General features: G+C 37.6%; 2 protein-coding genes across 2 annotated transcripts in view; one reads left to right on the top strand and one right to left on the bottom strand.

Moving 5' to 3' along the window:
• LOC148052353 (uncharacterized) overlaps positions 1-23,382 on the bottom strand; it is a 66,590-nt gene that overhangs the window by 22,709 nt on the left and 20,499 nt on the right. The window lies entirely within an intron of this gene.
• CYBRD1 (cytochrome b reductase 1) lies at positions 165-16,462 on the top strand. The gene is made up of 4 exons (XM_087731134.1): positions 165-3,650; positions 9,060-9,268; positions 11,944-12,098; positions 12,315-16,462. Exons 1-4 carry the CDS (start codon positions 3,464-3,466, stop codon positions 12,613-12,615), a joined length of 852 nt encoding a protein of 283 aa, XP_087587260.1. The 5' UTR covers positions 165-3,463; the 3' UTR covers positions 12,616-16,462.

Genomic DNA, 23,382 nt, shown 5'->3' with positions numbered 1-23,382 from the left:
GTCAGTTACTGGTCACTGGAAGTTAGAAACACTTCCTATATTCAAGAAGTTACATCAAAAGCACAAAAGAATGATCTATGGTGACATGGTGTGTTGCTTAAACAAACATTCATGTACATTTATGTCTAGGGTGCTGCTCTCAAAATGTGTGAATGGTATAGCAACAATGACAGAAGTTGCCAAGTAGCCATGTACTGCAGGCACAATACAGGCGGGAGTCCATTGCTGCCTCTTCAAAATAATCTGTGAATCTTTTTTGTGTCTGTTTTGTAGGTCTTATTTTGTCTGTCTACTTTGTAGGTTCTTCCAGGTCTGAAGTCACAGTCATCCTACTCCTACATCTGACAATGCAGCAACCCAAAGAAAGAAGTGCATATTAGGTGATGTCCCAACAGAATTGCTAAGAGGGAGCAGCACGCTGACAGAGTTGGTGCTGTACTGAAAAAACATCAACGTACTCTAGGAGACAGAGGCTCTGGGAAATCTAGAGATTACGAACTGCTGTGGCACCTATCCACAGTAATGGTTAACAAAAGCAGGTGTTCATCGACCCAAGAGACTTTGAAAGCCCCATACAGGCAAGTTTCATTTTTATGCCAGTGGCAGTTTATGTTCCAAACAGATTATCAAATGCATAATTCAGCCCTCAGCAGTCAGCTGTATGATGTCGAGTTGCCACCCCCATGTAAACATGCAATCCCCTCGGACATTGTAGCTGTGCTAAAGATTGCTTCTGATTCTACACCAGTCCGACATTTGTATCAAGTGGGCAAGAAGAGATGGAAGAACAGTAAACAAGGAGAAATACAGGCAGGAGTTACTAATTGTGCTCTCTGAAATCTCTTCTGCATTACAGATTTTCCATGAAGTACATTTCACTTTGTCTAACAATTTATTTTGCACTTCGTTCAGGTTTGGTTTATTTAACATTCTGTAAGCTTTCACGTTTCTTCATTTCTATTTTAAAAACAATTTGTTCATGGTTAGCTGGCAAAACTGGGCTTCATTTTTCAGTTCAATAAAATTCTGTGTTTGCTCTTGTTATTGGCTGCTTTAACAGGGTACACCAGTTTGAGCTACAGGAATTCCTGAAGGTCTTCTGAGATATATAGTTTTAGGCATAAGTAAAATCCACTTGGGTAGAAGGTTCCTATATGGGACTATCGGGATGGCTGGGTATAATCAAAGCTTATTGAAATCAGTCGGAACTGGAAGTATTTTGCAATTTGGAAATTTAGGTTCATAGAAGGTAGATTAAAATAAGCATTTATGTTAGTTTGTAGGGTTTATGGAGACAAAAGACATTTTATTAGACCACCTCATATAACTGGAAAGAATGGACACATTCCGGGACCTATGAATCCTTTTTTTTGGAATTACATGTAATAATTTGGCAATTCCCTGTATGGAATGGACAAGCACTATGAAAGTGATGCTTTGCGATCTGTAACATTTCAACATAAATCTGAACGTTTTACGGTACTCTTTAACTAAACACTAAATTTTTGAAAATATAACAGAGATTATTTGATTGTTTAAAATATAATGAGTAAAAGATTCCAGAGAAGTAAACAAAAAGATATTTTTAACAGGTAAAAATACCCCCAAATTGATCATGTATAAATACTATGCTGTTTAAGCCACATGACATTTTTTGTGCATAAGGAGGCAAGTTTATGGTTTTATTACATGCTGTTTTGCAAGTAAGGAGTAGAAAGATTAACTTCAGTTAAGCAATCCACAGAAAAACAAGTAAAATTTTTATGAACATAATAATGAGATGACCCGCTTGTCTCATGAGCTAATAACAATCTGGCATCCTTGCAAATTCATGCCTGCATCAAAAGATTAAGGGCTTAGATCTTCACTTAAGACCTTAGATGCTGTGACTTGTGAAACTCAACAATATAAATGTTTGAGTTACCATTGTGACTAGAATGAGCAACCACTTAAATCCCGAAAGCAGGTCACATTAAATCCATGCAAATGAAAGCTAAACATCGTTATACAAGTGATGCTCAAGTCACGTTTTTCTTTAACATGTCAGAGCCCAAGATGCATTTTTGGGAGATCAGAAAGAATAATGAGGAAATATATTTGCATCCCACTCCAATCTGGCTTGGTCCTCATGTCTCTATGTAGATGTTTCTGATACTTTAGTAAGTACTGGATTTGAATTGGCAGATACTCTACTGAAACTATTTTAAGTTCCATAAAACTGTTCCCTTTCATTTTTTAAGCTTCAATTTGAGCATGAGATATCAGACAGCTCAAAGACCAGCCAGAGTGAGTAGTATTTTTTTCTCTCAATCAGTTAATGAGTTTCTAATTTACATGTATTTTGACACTATACATATTTCAAAAGTAAGCTAATCAAATACCAGAAAAGTAGTGTTGAGTATATGTTTGGGCATATCCTTCTACTACATTTGACAGGCTTCAGAGCCAGCTGAATGTTCTACAGCAAAGGAAAAAGCGACTGAATACCTGATGTGACAAAACTGGTCTAATCTATCGAGTTATATTTTTGGCTAGCGATGCCTGTTGTCTCTTTTGGAATTGTTTTGTTTTCTTCTGTTTTCTTCTCTAACTTTCCTGCAACGCACCTTTTCATACCTGTTGGAATTGTCTTACGGTTTGTGCGCTCCCTTTCTTAGCTAGTGGACATTTGATATATTTGATGCTATTCAACAGAACAATGCCCAAATACTTCTAGCATACTTAGGCCGGAGTCCATATATGAAACTGGTTAGTATCTGTTTTACATTCACAGCACTCAGTGAATCCAATGGGAAGTAACGGGGGCGATCATGACAGACAGCATGCTCCAAGTACAGCCCACCACTGTCCTTAAGTATGCTCCTACTCTGCATTTTCTGTATGCCATCTTCCTCTTCATCGCAGTAGCGTTCCTGCTTTATCTGTCAGTGCTTGTGGCTGTGATGCCTTATCTGCCTGCCGCAGCAGATCTGTAAATTCCTGTCGGCTATCCATCAGCGTCCTCACTCACCGCACCCGCCAACCTCCACTACAGCCACGTGCACAAACCTGCCAACATCAACCCTCGCGCTCCGGTGCCGCGGGGCAGCGGGGAGAGCTGCGGGGCCGCCACCCGCGCAGGAGACAGGCTGGCATGGAAACGTCCTTCCTAAGACGCAGTTCTGAATGCGAGGGAACGAACCTCTCGGAAAACTCGTAAAAGCTGCTTTAAAGAATAAGAGCAACACGCCGCCCCCGGGAAGGCAGCGCCGACACCGCCGAGGGCTGCCGGGCAGGGCGGACGGGCGCGCAGGGCCGCCCTCCTCCCGCCCCTGCGGCGCGGCGTCCCCGCGGAGGGCGCAGCGTCCTGCGGGGCGGCACCGCCCGCGCTCTGCGAGCCCGAGCCCGGGCCCGGGCCCGGCCCCGCCCGGCCGCCCAGACCCTTCTTCCTGGCGCTCGCTGCCGCGCACACGGCGCTTGGAAGATGGAGGACTACGGGCGCTTCTTGGCGCTGCTGGTCTCGGCGCTGCTGGTCGGCTTCGTGTCGGTCATCTTCTCCCTCGTCTGGGTCTTACACTACCGCGAAGGGCTGAGCTGGGACGGGAGCCTGCGGGAGTTCAACTGGCACCCCGTCCTCATCATCACGGGCTTCATCTTCATCCATGGCATCGGTGCGTCGGCGGCCCGGGCTCGGGGCTGGCACGGAGGCGGCCGGGGCGGAGCGGGGCGGAGCGGAGCGGCGCGGAGCCGGGGCGGCGGGGAGCGGGGCGGCCAGCGGCCGGTGGCGGGTGACAGCGGGAGCGCGGCAGTCCGGGGCCGGAGCGGTTTGGGAGAGCCAGCGCTCCCCGAGAAGGCACAAAGAGTCCCTTGTAACAAGCCCAAACTGCTATATATGTTTTTTTCTACAAGCACTTGTTTACCCTGGCCTGGGATTGCCTTGCGCTTTGAGTAACGCTTGCGAGGTGTGTTTTCCTAGTCAGCCTGAATTTATGCGAGTTGAGAATCGAAGTGCCAGAAATGCTGCCCTAGGAAAGTTTCTCTCTTTTGGCTCCCTCTCTTTTGGCTCTCTCTCATGTCCCGAGAGGAGAAAGGAAGGCTCAGTACCACTGAAGCTAGATCCAGGAACAGGGTTTGTGCCAGAGAAAATGTAGCACCATAAGCATCATTAAAATGCAATTAATCAGCACAGACTTAGCGTAAATTATTTTGGAAAATATATCTTTTAAGTTCATTCTTAATTCTCTTGCCTAAATAGCATACAATGCTTATGATGCAGTGGTGGTTTTTGGTTTTTTTATAGAGTGTATGAACTTTTGATTGCATAGCGTTCAGCCTTGGACTGACTTTTAAATGTTTCCCGTTACGCTTACAACAGACCTTTTTTTCCATCCCACACAATTAGTACGTTAGGTCTTAAGTGCAAAGGTTGTTCCTTGAGGCCAGCAGGAATACTGGAGTTTGAACTGTGTTTTTGCTGTTAGTCTAATTGGCTAATTCCAAGAAGATTACTAAATTAGACACGCTATAGTTGATAAACAGTATTAATTTAGGAAAGGAAAACACAATGCTCTCAGTAAAGTTTAAAAAGCAGATAATGACAGAGCACCACAGAGGGGCTTATCCAGCCTGTGAATGTATTTAAACTAGAGCTGAATATTGCAAAAATAAGGGCACTGGACTGTACCTTAAAAATCACGACATTTGGGAGTGTCAGTTTATGCTAATGGCATTAAAACTAATGCGGAAATTTGACACAGATATCAGCTTCCAACAGTAATTTTTTATAAAGTCATTGACAAAATTCTTGCTAGTTTCAACATGAAAAGAACTAAGCGAAACATTAGAAATGTCTCCAAGAAGGGCAAGTAAATACTGCAGAGAACAGTGGAAATTCTCCCACAGTTTTACCACTGACTTTTGGGGGGAGAAGACAGGGACGATTTTACTCTTCTTAAGTAATGAAGAACCTCTGGAGACTTACAGTATAAATGTAAGCAGGAGTATGTTTTCTTTGTAATAGAAGACAAACTAGAATTTTGTCTAGACAAACTTAGAATTTCATTTTTAATAACCTTATTTACATTTGCTTCACCGCTGGATGATACACTGCATTCATCCAGCCAGAAAACTTGTCCAGCACATCCGGACATCCATTCCAGTGGAACATGTTGTTTGCATCACATGCGTGCTCGCTCGCTCGCTCTTCAGCAGGAGCCCAGCCAGGCAGAGGTTGGACGACGCAGGGGGAGGGGGTGGCTGTCTAGTTCTGGCTATGAAGGGAATGTTGTGATTTGAACATACACTGCAAATTTCATTTTTTCAATGAGAGTGGGGTGTGTTCTCAGTTTGTGGCTTCAAGTTACGAATTACTGTTGAGCAATAAACAGTATTTTTAAGTTGTTTTACATACTATTGCTCAGTAGGTCATGGCAAGTGTAATTTCAGGCTATAAATAAGCAGCAAGAAACACTTGTTGACTTCACTAAGATCTATACCACTTAACTGTGATCAAACTACTGTATTTTATATAAGCATGGACTTTTTTTAAGAAAATAGGGGGAGGTTTTCTGCAGCTTTTTCCTATGCATTTTCTTTTTTTTCCTCTGAAACTCAGTTTGTCCTTGTGTCACAGAGTAAGGATGTTGCCTCAAGCCTTGTATAGGTAGGGAAGTTTACCATAGCTCAAAAAAAAAGGAACATATACAAGGAATTAGTTGATAATAGAGCATTATCTGGGGAGGAAATCCTGTTGTGTAACCAGAAAAGCAAAGTCAGAGACTGAAGGAGTATTGTAGTAAATCAGATGAAATATCAACAGATAAGATACCACTGTGAATCTGATTCAAATTTGGCTGACGGAAGTCAGCTATTGAATTCAAAGTAATTTGGATGAGACTGGGGAATAGGTTACCTCTTTACACACATGCAAGAAAAAGAAATCTTTAGGTAGCTAAAAGTAGAAAGGAATAGCTAATAAATATCTTGGTTAAATATCTGTGGAGGATTTGAAATAATAACCAAATCAACTGTTTCTTGAGTTCATTAAAGTCTATACAAAGGATAGAAATGTTGTATTGTTGGTCTGCAGGAGGTAGAAGGGATGGCTATAATAACGTGCATATTGGGAAGTAGATGTGCCCTGATAAAAGTGTCGTATATATCTTGTCAATCAAATGACAAAGCTGTAGGTATGCTAATACTAATACTTACTATTTGTAGATCAGCACCTATAGGTAAATAATACCTGACAAAACACTGTCAGTGCACAGTAATTGTCCAGGTGATTTTCTAGACTTGAAGTGGGAAAAACACAGGCAATAGAAGCCTGTGTGCATATTTGTACAGCAACATTTTTGAAAAGAATAAGATAGGAAAAAAACATGAATAAAAAGTGAGTTTTAAGAAGGGCTTGAAGGAATAGTAGTGTGATAGAATGGGTTAAATAAGTAAATAAGGAATTCCGTCTTATTTTACATGTGGAAATGTTGAACAATGTAGACACAGGGCATGCTCCAAAGGAGTATTTGCATGCTAGTTTGTGTTTGGCCTGCAAATGATAATGTTTGGTTCTCTCCCAAAGGACTAATTGAGAAACCCATCAAAATATAATGTGGAATAAATGGTTTTTGAGGATTTTCCATTACTCACCCAATAAAAGAGTATTTTTTTCTACAGAGATGTGACAATCTCTGTTGCAGGCTGAGGAGCAGCATGGTGGGTTTGGGCGTTGTGGAAGATTGAATAAAGAGTGAGTCAGAACAAGGAGGGTGGGATAGTCTTTGTCTCCCATCCTCAAATCAGCCTTCTACTGCTTATGGGTCCCATGTAAACACTGTACAATAAAGCTGTAGGTTGACACTATCAATCTTGGAAGATGCTTGCACAATTAATATTCCTTATCATATATGATTTACAAGTATCATATAACTTGTATTTTAAACCGGCTTAAAACATGAGGATGTAGCCTAACGTCAGCAGTATATTAATAAAGGAATACAACAGGAATGTTACTTAAGAGTTCTTAAAGAGAAAAGAGAAGGAAAAATCCTGGTCTGCCACATTACCATGTGGTGTTACAGAGTCAATTCGATTTCATCTGTATGGATGATTTATCTAGATGGGTGAGACAATCTAACAGCTCACTGTGGCTGAAACATTCCTACTTTTTTCCTCCACTTCTCCCTTTCAGCTTTCTCCTTGACTCAGACTTCATCTTCCTACTGGTTTGTTTGTGCCAGCTGTGGCCCTTGTCAGACCCATAAACTGAATGAACTCAACTAGTAGAAAACTAACACCCACTCCCGCCCCACCCGCCCACCCCAAGTACAGTTTTTGCCAGAATAGAAAGTTGAATTGTCTGCACAAAGGGTCTCAGAACTGCCATAGATGGGAGAAGGGAGATGGTGGACAATGTGCAAGAGCAAGGAGAAGGACCGCAAATCTATTTTAAAGTAAGCATAGTCTTTCATCTTGAACTGACATCTAAAGATAATGCTTGCTCTGACTTACCTGACAAACATGATTATCTCTGCCTCAAACATAACAAAACAGCCCAGAAAATTCATGGCTCAGACAGAGATCTGAGACTATGTAGATGAGTGACTAGGGAGTTTGATGGTGATTTTGGAAGTGAAATCAACTGGATGACAGCATCTTATGCACCAAAGAAAATGTTCTACAAAAATGTTAGCCTGCACTGGACCCTCTGAGATTGAAGACTGAAAACTGAGACCGGGACCTATGCACATCAAGTTTACTTCAAGACATACAGAGTCCAGTACTCTGCTGCACTTGGAAAAAATGATTGACAATACTATGGGCCATATTGTAAGATGGAGCAAGGAGGATTTGCTGGGAATATCCTCATGGGATGTTGAGGCTTGTTTGGGGCCTTTTGGCATACCTGCTTTACAAAATTAGAAATTGTAATCATTAGTACTAAGATAATTAATAATAGTCTGATGCAAGCAATTATTTCAGTATTAACAAGATATAAGACTATCATGTAACTTTGGGGGAACTCTTGGACGCGATCATAAGCTTGGTGTGCTGAATCATACCTATGTCATATAGATTGATTACTCTCAAACTGTCTTAAAAACAAGGCTTCTATCTTCCTGATTTTGTAGGATTTACTATTGTTACTTCTTAAAAGTAGAAAGCTGAGAACTACCTAAGTGCTGTATAAATTTAAATATTCTAAGGGACACTTTCATTCCAGTATTATATTTTCATACAGTATGTAAAAGCATACATTGATTTAAAATTTGGTCGCAGTCTGGAAATTTCACTTGTGAACAGTGTTTTCTTTGGCAATTATTTAGTGCAGTACTGTATTTCCTGGCATGCATCCAAGTAAACAAAAATGTGTACAAAGACCACTAGAAATTGTTGCTTTGTTCAGACTGGACAAAACACTGTCTGCTAGAGTTATTAAGGCAAATATAGGCAAAACCCCCTTACATTCATCTAACAGTGTTGGAAGAGTTGTAGTTGCCAAATCCTTTTGTCTCTTAATAGTCAGATTATGATTCCCTTATGCTGAGTAGCATTTTCCCATTTAAAGTAGTCCTATTAGTATCAATGCAATAGATAGTCATATAAATATCTACGCAATTAGAGAATAGCATTATCTGAAGTTAGCAAAGAGAATAAATATTAAAAAATAATCTTATACACTTTCTCAATAGGTAGTTTTCTGGATATAAGAATTGGGCCCTATTCCTCCAATCTGACTAGTAGCAGAAAAATCAAAATCCCGTGCAGAATCCCTGTTAGATCAATTTAAGGAATGAGGAAAAGATGACACCAAGTTGTTTACTGTTCTTTTTTTGAAACACACTTAATTTTTTTTAGATTTGGAAGAAATCTCCCTAAAAGCTATATTTAAACCTCAGTTGTATATTTGGAATATGCTATGCTATGTGTAGGAGAAAAAGCCTTTTAATAGACTTTTGTAGAGGATTAAAGGTTGGATTTTCCTGTAATTTACAATGAACTATGTGAATGATGCATGATTATTAAAATCTGGGAGAAGTTATTCTATAAGGCATAAAATCTTGTTTCTGTTCTTTCTTCAGGTATTATTGTGTACAGGTTGCCCTGGACCTGGAAGTGCAGCAAGTTCCTAATTAAGTTGATACATGCTGGATTAAATACCATAGCTATGATTTTTGCAATTGTTGCTCTGGTAGCCGTGTTTGATTACCACAATGCCATGAACATTCCTAACATGTACAGTCTGCACAGCTGGATTGGTCTGGCTGCTGTCATATTTTATTCTCTCCAGGTCAGAATCTAACTGTATTTATAAACAGGTTGTAAATTTGAAGAATGTGTTGAGTAATTCAGGCCCTCACAATAGGCCCTCACTAATACACTCTAACTACTGGGGTACCCATTTTACATTCTGTGATTTGGCAAATTAGCATGTAAATGTGCAAATACTGGATCCTTGACTTCAAAGAAACATGTATTTTAAAGCATATTTTGTTTATTTGCTGGGATAATGGCAGTTTATATACTATTCAGTTATACAGTAGTGTGTTTCTAAGCCCTAGAAACTGCTGAAGTTAAAGCAAGTGCTTTGGTTTGCTGGCAGCATATTTAAATACAGTTAGAGCTTTTATTAAGGAAGTCTCAAATGAAGTAATTGTTTTTCTTTTTTTCCAGCTATCATAATTTTAAGTAGTCACTTCTTGGCCTCAGGACTTGTTTATCAGCAGAATAAGTGCAGCAGGGAGCAGTGCAGATCTAAAGGATCTGACATCTGAATGATACTACTGGCTAACCAGTTTTCCTGAATCAGCAAAACTTTGATAAATGTTCATGTGCATGCTTTTAACTGCTCGTATTGGCAGAGAATTAGAGTTATCATAATCTAAAATGAGCTAACTTAGTATGTTTTGCATTTGGCATAGAAGAAGAGCAGGCATGCCCTGACATTTAGCGTACACATACAGATGTGATGTTTCTGCATATACATTCTGAATTCCCTAGATTGTGTTATTAGACTATGGAAATTTATTTTGTTGCTTCAAATTGTGATTCTTAATTTTTTTTGCCAAAACACTAAAAAGAAAAAAAAAAAAAAAGAGTTAATTGTCTGTTGATCAAGCACAGAAAACCCCCAGCTGAGGGATTTGAATTCTGGACTTTTATCCTTCACTGCTCAGGCTAGGAGGTACAGGGAGCAGTGTTGAAATAGTGATATTAAGACTTAGAAAAAAGAAAGCATACTGGAGCATTGTTGAGTATATTCTTTATAGTTGAACAACAGCTAATGAATAAGAAGGAACAGTGTTAAGATTTTCTTTGTGGTAATAGTGCAGTTATTTCAGGGAAATCTGTGCTGCCACTATACTGAGTATCGGCATTTTTTCTAATGGTTAAGATAAAGAATTGTGAATAAGATCTTAATTCTACTTTTCATTTTGCTACTATAAACATGATCAATGGCACTTAATGCCTTGCCTGTCTCATCAATAGAACTGTGGTGTTACTTCCTCCAAACTGGAATATAAGTCTCCAGTCAGAGACAGATGTTTGTTAAGTGATTGAGCACTATTGTTAAAAAATAGTGATAAAGTAGTATCTCTGTTAATAGAGAAGACACTTGGCATTTGCCAGAAATGGTGTGTCAATCTCAGAATTGAAAAATTATTGAGGGGGGGTGCTCACATAATACTATACCTACAGGAACAAGAGTGTAAATATATTGTATTTAAGCCAAATGTATGTTAATACAGTATAGCACAAGGACATAAATTTAAGAATAGGGCAGAAATGTAACATGGAGACTGTCTCTTGGAAAGCAATGGCTCTGGAAAGAAGTACTCAAAGACGACATGAAGCTCAAAATGAGTTTGCACAATGCTGTGACAACAGGAAAAGTAAATTCTCTGATAGGAGATTATCTTAACCTCCATATGTGGTGTTGGCAAAACTAATATGAAATACCATGGAATAATTTTTTTTTTAAATGCAAAAAAAAAAGGGAAAAAAAGCAAAGAAAATCTGGAGAAGCAATTTGAGAGCTGGAAAAACTGTCTTCCAGTGAAAGACTTAAAAAGCTCCAATTGTTTAGCAGATCTAAAGAAGATTAAGAGATGACTTGATTACAGTGTATTAAAAAGCTTCCCAGGGAGAAAACACCAGGCTTTTTAACCCAGCATGGAAAGACAAAACAAGGACTAAGACTGAAGTTAAAGCAAGATGAAATACAAATTCATGCACTATTTCTAATTTAGCAGCAGGGGTGAGTAACAGTAGAAGAAGCTAAAGAAGGGTTGCAACCTCAATACGACTGGGCAAGCCTGTGACTGAAACCATGTGACATGATGGGTTATCTTCCATCACAAAACTAGCGCTAATGCGAGGACTCATGTCTCCTGAAAAACTTCACGCCACTCACCCACATTTTATTCTGTAAATGCCAGTTGATTGATGTATTGAGATATAGACCGTTGCCCTTCTAAAGACGTGTACTTTAATTTAACCAAAACTCTAACAAGGTAAAATTATTTAGTCCGCTCAATTCAGAAGGTTAGACTGCCTTCTGATCTTCATTTATGTGTAAATCTGTAACAGAAGCAGAGAACAGGACTTAAAGAGACTGCACAAATGTAGCTACTGACACCTTTAATATATTACTGAATTAGTGACACTGAAAACTTGTGTTTCCAGTACTTAGTTTGGTTGCAGTTTTAGCATTACCAATAAGTTTGGACACTGATATTAGGTGGGATTATTTATAAAATACTTCATGTCTGCTTCCCAGGTGCTAATCCAGAATTATTGCTTTGGTTTTGAAAAGAAACATATTCAGAAATAAAAATGCCAATTCTTTTCAAATTTGTACATGGAGACATCTCAAAATGGAATTTTTATGATTGTTTTTATTCTGCTTGAGAAGTGCAGCTTGTTTCCCATATAGCTCTAACTGTGAATCTGTTTTGTGTTTAGGTTTTCTTGGGTTTCGCTATTTTTCTGCTCCCTTTTGCTCCAGTTACTGTCCGAGCAGCTTTCCGGCCAATACATATTTATTCGGGTCTTACCATCTTTGCAACAGTGATTGCAACATCTCTCATGGGAATCACACAAAAGCTTATCTTTTCATTGTAAGTATTTTTTTTTCACTTGTTTATTACAGTTATTCATTGCAAACTGTACTTCTGTTTGCACAGAATAATAACCATCTAGTATTGGGACATTGTTTTGTTTTGTTTTAAAAAGACCTCCTACCTGGAAGGACACTGCTGGTTTTAGGCTAGGATTGTCTTTAAAACAACTGACCTTTTTTTTTTTTTTTTTTTTCTTTCCCCTCCCTTCCAAAGGAAAAATCCTGCATATAGTGCATCCCCAGCAGAAGCAACTTTTGTCAACTGTCTTGGTGTTTTGCTTCTCACATTTGGTATACTTATTTTGTGGATGGTAAGCAAGCCCCAATGGAAGCGCCCCCCCGAAGTGAATGCTAAAGTTCTGCAGCCCTTTGGAGCGACTCCTGAAGGCAGAAAAGGAGAATCCACACTGACAGATGGTAGTAATGGAGTTAAATCTGATCTGAAGGTCAATAGTGAAGCAGCCAGAAAACAAAACCTCAAACTTGATGAAGCAGGCCAACGATCGACTATGTAAAGAAAATACACAGAACAACAGTACTATTATACTGCCAAACGCCCTTGGTTCCTTCCGATTTAGTTATATTGATATAGAAATAGGTTGGGGTTTTATTTTCAGTATGGCTTGCTCAAAGATACTCAAGTTTTCTGCCCATGAATTTAAATTCCAGTAAGTCCCAAACATATTATTTTGCTTCATGCTCAGTCCTCATTTAAAAAGTGAGAGTCTGAATGACATCACATAATGGGAAAATCACATAATTGGAAAAATGTTTTCCATATCACTTAGTAATTTAATGCTTATCTCTCTTATAGTCATGAAAAGTTAACAAGATTCAGACTAAATTTTGCTCTGAGTGATTTTGCAGGTTACGAATCAGAGTCATGAAGTATACCAGACAGAATTTAGTTGGTCACACATAATTTTTCTGGTAATGTTCACTTTTTTAAAGCCCTCATTAACCCCCTCACGAGCTGCTAAGATCTATGGGATTTGAGGTCATTCAGCACTTTGCAGAGTTGCACCATAAAAATGTTTAGTCTAAAATTTTGAATTCAAAAAAAGAAATGAAAGTTTGCCTGAGATCTTCATTAAATATTATGTTTCCTTTAAAAACTTCTACTTTTTTTTAATCGGAATGTATCTGTTGACTTTTTAACAAACTCTACCAAATATATTGTGTACAGACAACATTTGGCTTTGGATTATGTGCGATCATTACTGAAATCTAAGGAAATTGTAAGACATCCAAACGCAGACTTTGTCTTATTTGGAAAGCTATAGATACACATTTAAAAAAATATGTATCACTTAAACCAAGTCTTTCTTTTATCCCAGAAGGCAGCATTTTACTATCTCTATTTGATTGCACAGTTCTACTGATTTATGGCACCAGACTAGAAATTAGGAGGTTAGAAACCAGAGAAGACTGCTAGCGGTCTTACAGAAGAAAGGAGCTTGAAGTGAGAAATGCTTCCTCCAAGGAACAGCTGAGCTTTGCTGATTTGATTAGAACCCTACCCATTAACTGAAAGCCAGTTTTGGTATCTCCACACTGGTGTCAAAATCATTACTGTCATGGGCATGAAGACATACTTTAGTCTATAAGAAAACTATATAAACTCTATGCCTTTTTAATTTGAAATTAAAGTGTTAAATAATGCAGTTTAAGTCTCTACTGGCACTTTTATAGCTCTTTCTAGTAATCAGAGTATTAACGTATTATGCTTATTCATTATTTTCACAGATATAAACAATACTTAGATTTTTTACTACTACAGAAGAATAATTATAGTAGATTATTTTGATTGCACATGTCCAAAATGATGACCTTTCTATTATAATCTCTTGTAAAAGCTGCAGAGCCCACTACAAGTCCAAATTTACCACTGTTCATGTTGCGATATAGACAGTTTCAGACAGCATATAATTTTCCATATTTTAAAGACTACATAAATTTTATCTACTTCAGCTTTTAAAAGTGTTTAAATACATTAAACTTTAGCAAATATGCAATTTTTGTAGTTCAGTGTTGTGTTAGTACAAACAATTTTGATCATGAGTTTTTTTGGATCTTCTCTGACAAGAAGCACCTCAGTTCCTGTTATTTGATTTGTAATAACATTTAATGGTGAATGCAGTATAGAAAGCTAGCATAGTAAATTATTTGAAAAACTTTTCTGCTGTACCATTTGGTACTCGAGGACTACATCCCAGAGTTCTCTGTTTTCACTTAGATATGTTTGTGGATGACTGGGACCCACCTAGCATTGGTGTATTGTTTCATTTGAGAAAATACCTGTTTTTAAATGCCTTAGTATAGAATTCAGGTATGACAGAAGGAATACTATCCTATTGTGTGAGCACTCCTCCAGTTCCACTATGTGCAATGGATCAGACAGCTTTGACCCTGTTTTTCAAGTTCCATGCAATTACCTGTCTTCCCTAAAAGTGTTCTGTGCAGCTTCAGCATAAAATCCCAAATGGTACTGATTGATAGCAGCTTTCTGAGAGAAAAACAAGAGCATTTGTTTTACATTGCATTAGTACTCAACTGACACGACATGATTATGTTATGCATCCTATTAAAAATTTATATATTGAACATTAAGTAAGAAACGGGATTCGCAGTAGCTTCTGGAGAACACTAAACTGTGCTGTTTTCTTCTGATCTCGTTACGTTCTGCTCAACTAGTCTGCTTTTTTGGTGAAATCACTAAGCATCTTACAGCTGGTGAATGCACGTTTAGTCTTTGTGAGAGATGCTCTGTTAACACTTTGTGAAGTGTAACAGGTGAAGTGAATAGGTTAACTCAACTGTTCTAGTAATTTACTATGCTAGCTTTCTATACTGCACTCACACAGGCAACAGCATTTTAAGTTTGTATGTATTGGCCTGTTACCGTGTCTCATCCACCTGGGAAAATGAGCTCATTCAATCCTTGCATAGTACTAAGTCATCTAGTAAAAGTGTGCGTTTGTGTGGAAGGATTGTTCTGGAAGAAACTCTAACTGTACAGTATTCTGGAAAAAAAAAACAACAAAATCTGTGATTTCTTTTGTTACAACACTGACTTGGATGTATTGAAATCAACAGTTTTTCGGTGAATGGTTCTATATGCTGTTAAAGTTAAGCTATCGTAACCAGTATGCCTTCTGGTTTACATTTTAGTCCATACTGTTCAAGAGTAATGGTAATTGAGAAAGAATGGTGACGTTTCTTTACTTCTCTATTCTGATGATATAAAACTAATTGAAAATCAAGGATTAGCAACCTTTTGAGGGTAGTCTGCCAGACTAGATTTTTGTTTTTCAACGTTGAGGTTAAACATGATAGTAGAAACTCAACGGGAGCTGGAAGATTCCATTCTGGGAAATTATCATAATAGGTGATATCTCACGTGTATGAACTGTGGGCTTCTGGCTGCTTTGGTCTTTGGAAGGCCCCCATGAGATGCAGTAGCTGTGAGCTCCTAAACCTTGCTCAACCTTGGTGTGTGCAATTTAACACAGACTTTTGGGTTCTGTTCTAAACTGATTAAAAAGGTCTTGAAGTATCCTTACAACATAGGAGGTTAGGTCAAGTGCTAAATAAAAATACATAGGACTTTGGAGAGTAATTTACTCTGGAAAAAACCATATTCCTAAAGCTGCTTCTCAAAGTGGCCTTCTATTAACTTTCCTTTCATGCAACTTTTCTTACCTGTATTTATGTGTAATAGTAGCAGCACAGGAAATGAAAAGGTATATTTTCAAAGATATAATTGGAAGGTAGAACTCTAGCTTTTTTATCAGGGTTTTTCTGCATCTTTGGAAATCATCTACTTTGTTGTTTTCACAGGGACATGACTGTAGAGCTTACATTCCAAATTTGGATTCCTATAAAAACATAGGAAGTTACAAAACCTAACATTAAAAGTCCTATTTTTTTAAGATGACTGAAAAAAAAAAATATTTTTGTAACATATTTACATGCTGTCATGCAGTACTGCGCACAGTAGCAGAACAGTGTTTTTTCCAACATTAATGACACTGAGAAATGCAAATTAGATTTTAAAATTGAATGTACAGTAATTACATGTACACTTCTTACTACATGTAACCAAGAAGATTGCATATGATATTGTAAATATGGATTACTTGTTTACATGGATATTTTATTGAGAGACTAAAACATGTTGCCAAATATTTTCTATTTCAGAAAATTCCTTCCTCTATTTCTAACTGTTCACAGGAACTTATTATTGTGTTACTCACAGTACATATTTGTAGATGAAAGCAAATGTTTAATTACAATGCATATTTTCCTTACTCTTTTCTGTATCTTAATAAAAATGCTTTTTCAAGCCTATGATACCACTGAGTACAGATTTATATTATGGTACTAAAATACGACTTTCTAAATTTGGCAAAAGATCAAATTATTCTTATAATTACTTTTTGGAAAACAGGACGATAGTTGTACAAAATGTCTTAAATATTTCTTAATTCCAAGTATTCCTGATGATCTTCCTGATGAAATTTAGTGTTAGAAGGATAATCAGTATATAATGGAAAGTGAAGGAATTCACTGGATAAAGAAACAATCTGTGTTTCACCTTCTGATCATAACAGAAATTCCCCATAGCAGTTGTTGGAGAGGAAAAAAAACCAAAACTATTCTCAGTCATGAGATTTCCAGAGCAAGTAAGGGAAGATAAATTCTGTGATGACGGTCACATAATGCACTGTAAGATCCAAATATCCTCAGATAAATAACAGCCAAACTGAACACAGAGCAAAAGTTTTGACCCCATGGAATCTTCTGACCCAGATTTAACATCTGCACATCGAGTTACTCATCAATAGGTTATTGATCATAAAATGCTATATATGGCAAAACCATCTATATGAACATATCTGTAAGAAGTAAGAATTAAGGTGAGTACGTTCTTGAGCTTAGTAAGATTAATTGGAAACTCTTCTAAAAGTATAAAGCATAAACTGATTATTCCTGAATATCATACAGCTGTTGGCTAAAACTTTCCAACATCATCATCATCATGGAAGAGTAAAAAATACTGTTACAATCATCAGGACAGCAGAAAACTTGCTGTATTCAAACCTGACAATTCCCTGTTGCTGATAACTTCTCTTAACTGTCTCCTGTAAGCTGGATTTTTTGGGGAAAGTTCTGGTAAAATGGTCCATATTTTTTCAATATGTTGATTATTACAAAATTCAGTAAAAGCTCAATTGTTTTCACACTTGAAAGAGGGGACTCAAAATTTTAGCAGGAGGACTGCATTTGTGTGGAGAAGTGTTTTTTGTAAGTAGTTGATGGAACCCTTGTAACTTATGTACAGATTTTTGCATTGTGTTATGGTATGAGCAACACTTTGGATCTCTAGTGGGCAGTAACGAAGGGTAAATTACTGTACAGGAAGAGACTGAAGTCCAGGTCAAAAAAATGGATGACAACCATTCCAAACAATGCGGCTAACAGAAGAGAGGAGGTAAAGCTGAGAAAATCCAGTTACTACTGTACACACATCAGAACTTTTGTTGTAACAAAAATGACAAGGCCACAGCTAACTCTAATAGAAGAAGTAGAAACAACTGGTGTAAATTTCAATGAGCTCACTTACGTTTGCCAAATATGGTGATGATAGACTACCAACGAGCATATGTTAGCTTGGGGCTTGAGTTTACAGTTGAGTCCATGGCCATGTATACCAACTACTTGTTGGCTCTGTAATTCCATCTTTTGCCTATTGCCAAGTCAATAAATAGCTAGCTATAAATAGAGCTATCAGAAAATGGATAAAAGTTGTGAAAATGTTTCCAATTTTTATTTCCATTTTCACTAGCATTTCATTCCAACAAAAAAAATTCCACCTAGCAGTACTCAAAGTCTGCAGGATATTATTAAAAAGTGTGATAAATAAGGAGATTTTCAAATATTTTTGTGGCAGATAATCCTTCTTGAATGTGTATACAAGCAGTAATCCACTAGGTGGCAAGCACTACCAAAACAGCTTTTGGCAGATGCTAGTCTATCATTACGTGACATGATACAATATGATGAGTCATCTGCCTTAAAATAAAGTTACAAGGTTAGTAGACATAAAACACACAGTCATGTCAGAATTTGTATATTTAGTATTATATTCTTTTAAAGGGCCCACTTAAAATACAGTATTTCTTCATCACTGATGTTGGAAATGGTTCTTTATTGTGCTCTACCTCAGACTTCTTCAACTCCCGTTTGTAACTTCTGTGCCAGTACAAGCTTGGTTAAAAGATACCACAAAGAGAACATACGAGCATGCAAGTTTAGGGATAAGTTCATATAGAAGAAATGAAAATAGGAAGAGTTAGAAAAAAACAGGAACTTCCAGTACTTTTGCCATTTGATCTTGCAATCTCACATAAAATTTGACCCTGAAAAAGTGAACGTAAGTGCCAATTTCAAATAACCAAAAAGTAAAGTTCTCCCCTCTGATGCATGCTAACAGCTTCCGTCTTAATTTACTCTTATTTGTGGATACTGACTTTGTAAGCTTGTTTTCTGATATATTCCACTGAATATACTAGTTTCAGTACTACTGAAAGCTATTTTGTACATGGTATGCTAGTGCTACTTCTTGATCTGACTTGCTTACCTGTCTTCTCAGGCTATACTGGAAGATATTTTGTCTCCTATAGCTAACTATGGCAGTGATCTCATTATGTTAGTAACAGTGGGAGTACTGATGTAGACAGGGCACCGTGGTTTTTCACAAAGCTTAGTATTCATGTTTACATCAACAAAGCGGCAAAATTCAGTGTAATTCTGATTCTCCAGGACATTACTCTCATTATTGCTATGACTACTGGATCTGGTAGAAATACTGTGTTGAAAGACCTCCAGTATAGGTATCATCCTAGCAATTCAGCTTGAGTGCTTGATCTTTTTGTTAAAAACATCAATTGCTGTTGCAGTTAAGCGATAGCTCATAGATCACTGTGGCAATGGGAGCTCCAATACTGTCTGGCTACTGTTTCTGAGCAGATATAGAGAATGGGATTAAAAATACAAGAAAATTTACATGAGTGTTCATTGCTGTTATTACTGCATCTGTAATGAGGAATTTGAACAAAAGTTCAGTAAGACACAGCCCCTGAAATCATTTTAGTCTATCCCAAATGCAAGACTTCCAATGGATAATGATTTATATAATGTTACAATTGTCAGGGGCCTGAACACATTAATAGGCCTTAATGGCCCTGACCAGCCTCAGCTGGGACCCTCACCCACACACCCCAGTCCATGAGTTTGGGGGCAATTAAGTTCTAATTAAGTTCAACCTGGGTGCTTCAGTCCTTGCCTGTGCCCCATTGGACCTGACTTCCTGGCCTGGTTTCTGCCTGACCCCATGACCACGGACCTGCCCAGTCATCACAGGACTCTGACCCTCAGCGGGTCTGGTTATGACCTGTGGATTGACTTTCCAGTGTGCCTGTCGACCTGCCTCAGCACCACGAACTTGCCTGATGATGTTGAACCTGGTTGCCATTTCCATGCCCACCCGGCTCCCAGCCAGCCCTCAGCAATCTTCTTGTATATTCAGCCTGTACTCTGAACTGGATAGATCAGTCTTCATGGAGTATTTGCTGTAGACAGGCAGTGGCTTCTCCGTTTATAACTATTTCTTCTCTTCACATGGTTTTATGGAAATACTTCGCTTAAAAAGCCTTAAAGTTACATTTTAGTTGTAATTCACTAATAAAGGATGAGGTGCATGGAGTGAACAAAGATGTTTGCTGGACAGTTACTCAATAAAAAATAAAGCACTTTTTTTCCTGTGTTTACAGAGTGATATGAAATGACACCATCATTTCATAGGTCTCCGTACCTAATAAGAGTAGCAGCTGGAAATGTATGAGTACGCTTCTTAAAGTTTGTAGCAATGTAAAATCAGAGATAAATCTTGTCCTCACTTTATTGCATACTGTAAGCAGAAGTTGGAAGGGCCTTGCAAAACAAAACTACAGCAGCTTTCAAAATGCTGCAATAGGTGGCTTCCTAGCTCTTTTGTCTGTACTGACAGTAATAGAGCTGGTGACTGAAAATAATGACTGCTGCCCAGCAAAGAAGGCACTGTTATAATTTGGATGAACTGTTCTCCGCTACCAGGCAGTGGGACCCTGACAATGGCACTGCAAAAACTTGGGAAGAATTTGCCTATCCATGAGACTGTAAGTGCATAACCAAAAGCAGTATTTGGCTCAAAGAATTTGCATACAGACCTAAGCACTGCTTTATTCTCTCAGATAAATGAGAGAAAGTTCACAGGCAATACAGGCAGTCAGCCATTCCCACATCAACAGCGGTTGAAATCTCTCACAGTAGTGTTACTCCACTTTGAAAAAAGATATTTTAAAGTAAGAGTTGCTTCCACAGTTTTTAGTGGACTTCAGAGACAGTGGAGTTCAATGTTATTTCAATCTCTGACTGTACCTGTACTCTGTTTGTACCTGCTTTTTCTATAAAGTCAAATTTTCTGGCACAGAATTACATACAGTGCACATTTTGATTTCTTCCTTCGTAAGCCTACACCAGTTATCAGGGAGTTTTGCATACTCTGTTTGAGCACCTCTGGAATTTTCAATTGTTACTCAGGTACTAATGCAGAAATTACTATAGGAACCCCTATCTGGGAATCTACACATGGTTTGAGCTGTTCACAGCAATGCCCAGGTCTCCTTCCCAAGTTAAGAAGTGATTACAAGCCTGTGAAGAGTTGAGACAACATTTTCCCTACAAATTGCATTATTTTGCACTTACTAACATTAAGCTTTCCAAGCTATTGAGTTACACGTGCTCCATTCACTAAATAACATTTCTTTCTTATTCCAACCTCCCTTATCCAACTCTTCTAAGGACACGGTATTCCTAACTCTGTATGCCCTGAATCTCTGCTCTAGCAAACAAAATCTTTATATCTCTGAGTACGTTTTCTCCGTTTTATAACCCTGGTAATCATTCTCTCATTTTGGGGAGGGCAAGTCAGTTTAGTATGAGTAAGACAGTTCCTCCTAATGCCTTAAAGGACTAATTCACTCTGAAGTATGCCCTTGTGGAATGTAATAACTGGATACAAAGACATTTTGTGTATCAGTCCAATATGTACAAATTCAGATTATATTACAAACCACACTTGTAGTTTTATTATGTTGTCAACATGTTTATATGATAGTTACTTGTACTATACTTAGTCTTCCTTTGCCTATCTCTAAACATTTAAAATACCCCTAATCAAATTACTAGTAATATTTTTGAATATGTAGGACTGTAATAAAGAATACGTTGGGGTTTTGATTTAACATATTGAATTTTCAATTAAAAATATTTTTTGTGGCTTTAGAGTCAGTCTGTATGTAAAATACATAAAATCCATCCCACCAGCTACATCCAACAATTTTTGGTTAGTTTAAATCTATAATTTGAGGTCTGACCTATTTTGAGAGAAGACAGCTTGTGTAGCCTCTATGCAAAACACTAGGAAAAGCAGAAACTTCAATTTGCTCTCTTTATCGATTTGCTTATTCAGAAAGAAGCTTTGAAATAAAAGGCTTTGAAAGGCTGGCAAGCTTGCTGAACAATGAGTTGTTATTCTTTGAAGGCATATTATCTTAAAAATTACAAGAAAACCTGAGTGTTTCTAATGAGTAGAACTCTTATTTTTGAGAGAAAATAAATGGAAGAGTTTGAGAGGATATTTTTTGTTGGGCTTTTTTTCTTCTTAGGGCTGCCTGTTGCTCTTACGTGGAAGTTTCCTGCTGATTTGACTTTTTATTCTGCTGTGAGACTGATGCCAAGATTTACATGATTGCTGTGGATAGGAACTGGATTTAGCATAAGGAAGATAACTGCTTTTCCCCTGGGGAGAGACAGAAAAGAGAAAGACAGAGTGGGGCCCATAGACAATATTATCTGAAGCTATATTCTTGGTCAATTATTTTATTCAGCCTCTATTTTAGATTATACTGCAACTAATAAAAGGCAGGAAAGCTACTGGCCTTCAGCCAGGAACACAGATAAGCAAAGAAACTATTTGTGTTTTAATGCAAATGTCCAACAATAATGGAAGCAATGTACTGTTTTTATATATTGCTGATCATAGTGCGTCTTGTAACATTCGTGTAATTAAGAAAAACTGTCATTAGAATTTGCCAGGTGGAGATTTGCCTTATATGCAAGGTCCTTCAGCAGAGAAAAGAGGGTGATTGTAAAACTGTGCATCATTACAGTTATTTTAGCAATTCATTGTCTGTATAGTCTTTTGCACATTCTTTAATTTTGGATTACATGCTCTGAACATTAAAACAGGGTTTAAGATTTTTGCTTATAAGGCAGACTTATGCAACATTAAATCATTTACAGCCAGTTGTCAGACTGTTGTCTTTTGTTAACCTACAGGACTTATGGAAAATGCAATGTTTTGAGATACTGAAATATGTTTGTATCACAATGCAGGGAACTTCACAAGCAAAGCAAGACTCCACAGTAAGCAGACAATAAATACTGAGGGCAGAAGGCAGTTTGAGGGAGTTTAACACTGAGAGCATATAGGTTTGCAAATGTAATTATTAACTGATCATTTAACAAAATTTTAGTAATTTTTCTCATTAAATCATATACACTGAATAAATAAAATTAAATCCCATAATTAGTCAGTAATTAAACAAACCAGAAATAAATATTATCTGCTTGGTCTAAAAGTTTAAATCCAGTAATTGGAAGACAGTATCATATTACTGAGGTAAATATTCTGGAGTTCCTGAACTACATGTATATAACAGAAAAATGGGTAAGTATTCCCATCATTCCCTTTTCCTTCAGTTAGTTGCATGGACAACAGTTTATCCTGACATTAAAATCAAATCATCTAACTAGAATGACTGATTCTATGTTTTTGCATCTTGTTGATTGCAAAGTTATGATTATCTCATGAAACTTAGTTATTAAGGATAACTGATCCTTTAATTAAGTTGTGCCTGTTGCAGTACTGGTTTTTCTGCTAGAAAATAGCATATTTGAGATACTCAGTTATCACCTGCAAAATTTTCAAATGGCATTTCTTGGAAAAAAGTGTCATTTTAGGGCCACTGATAATAATTGCTTGGTATTTTTGCATATGCTAAAGATTACCTTTAGTATCAGTGTTTCTTGAATAGAAATTTTAGCAAAGCGTTGAATTTGGGGTATATAGACAAGCTACCTGGAGTTTAGGAGTTTATCTGAGCAATTGGTACTAT

The sequence above is a fragment of the Nipponia nippon genome, unplaced genomic scaffold, assembly GCF_047370975.1.
Source record: "Nipponia nippon isolate SJK-2023a ecotype South Korea unplaced genomic scaffold, ASM4737097v1 scaffold_5, whole genome shotgun sequence".
NCBI classification, from domain to species: domain Eukaryota; kingdom Metazoa; phylum Chordata; class Aves; order Pelecaniformes; family Threskiornithidae; genus Nipponia; species Nipponia nippon.
The sequence above is the reverse complement of the archived record's forward strand: the minus strand, read 5'-3'. Positions and strand labels throughout refer to the sequence as shown.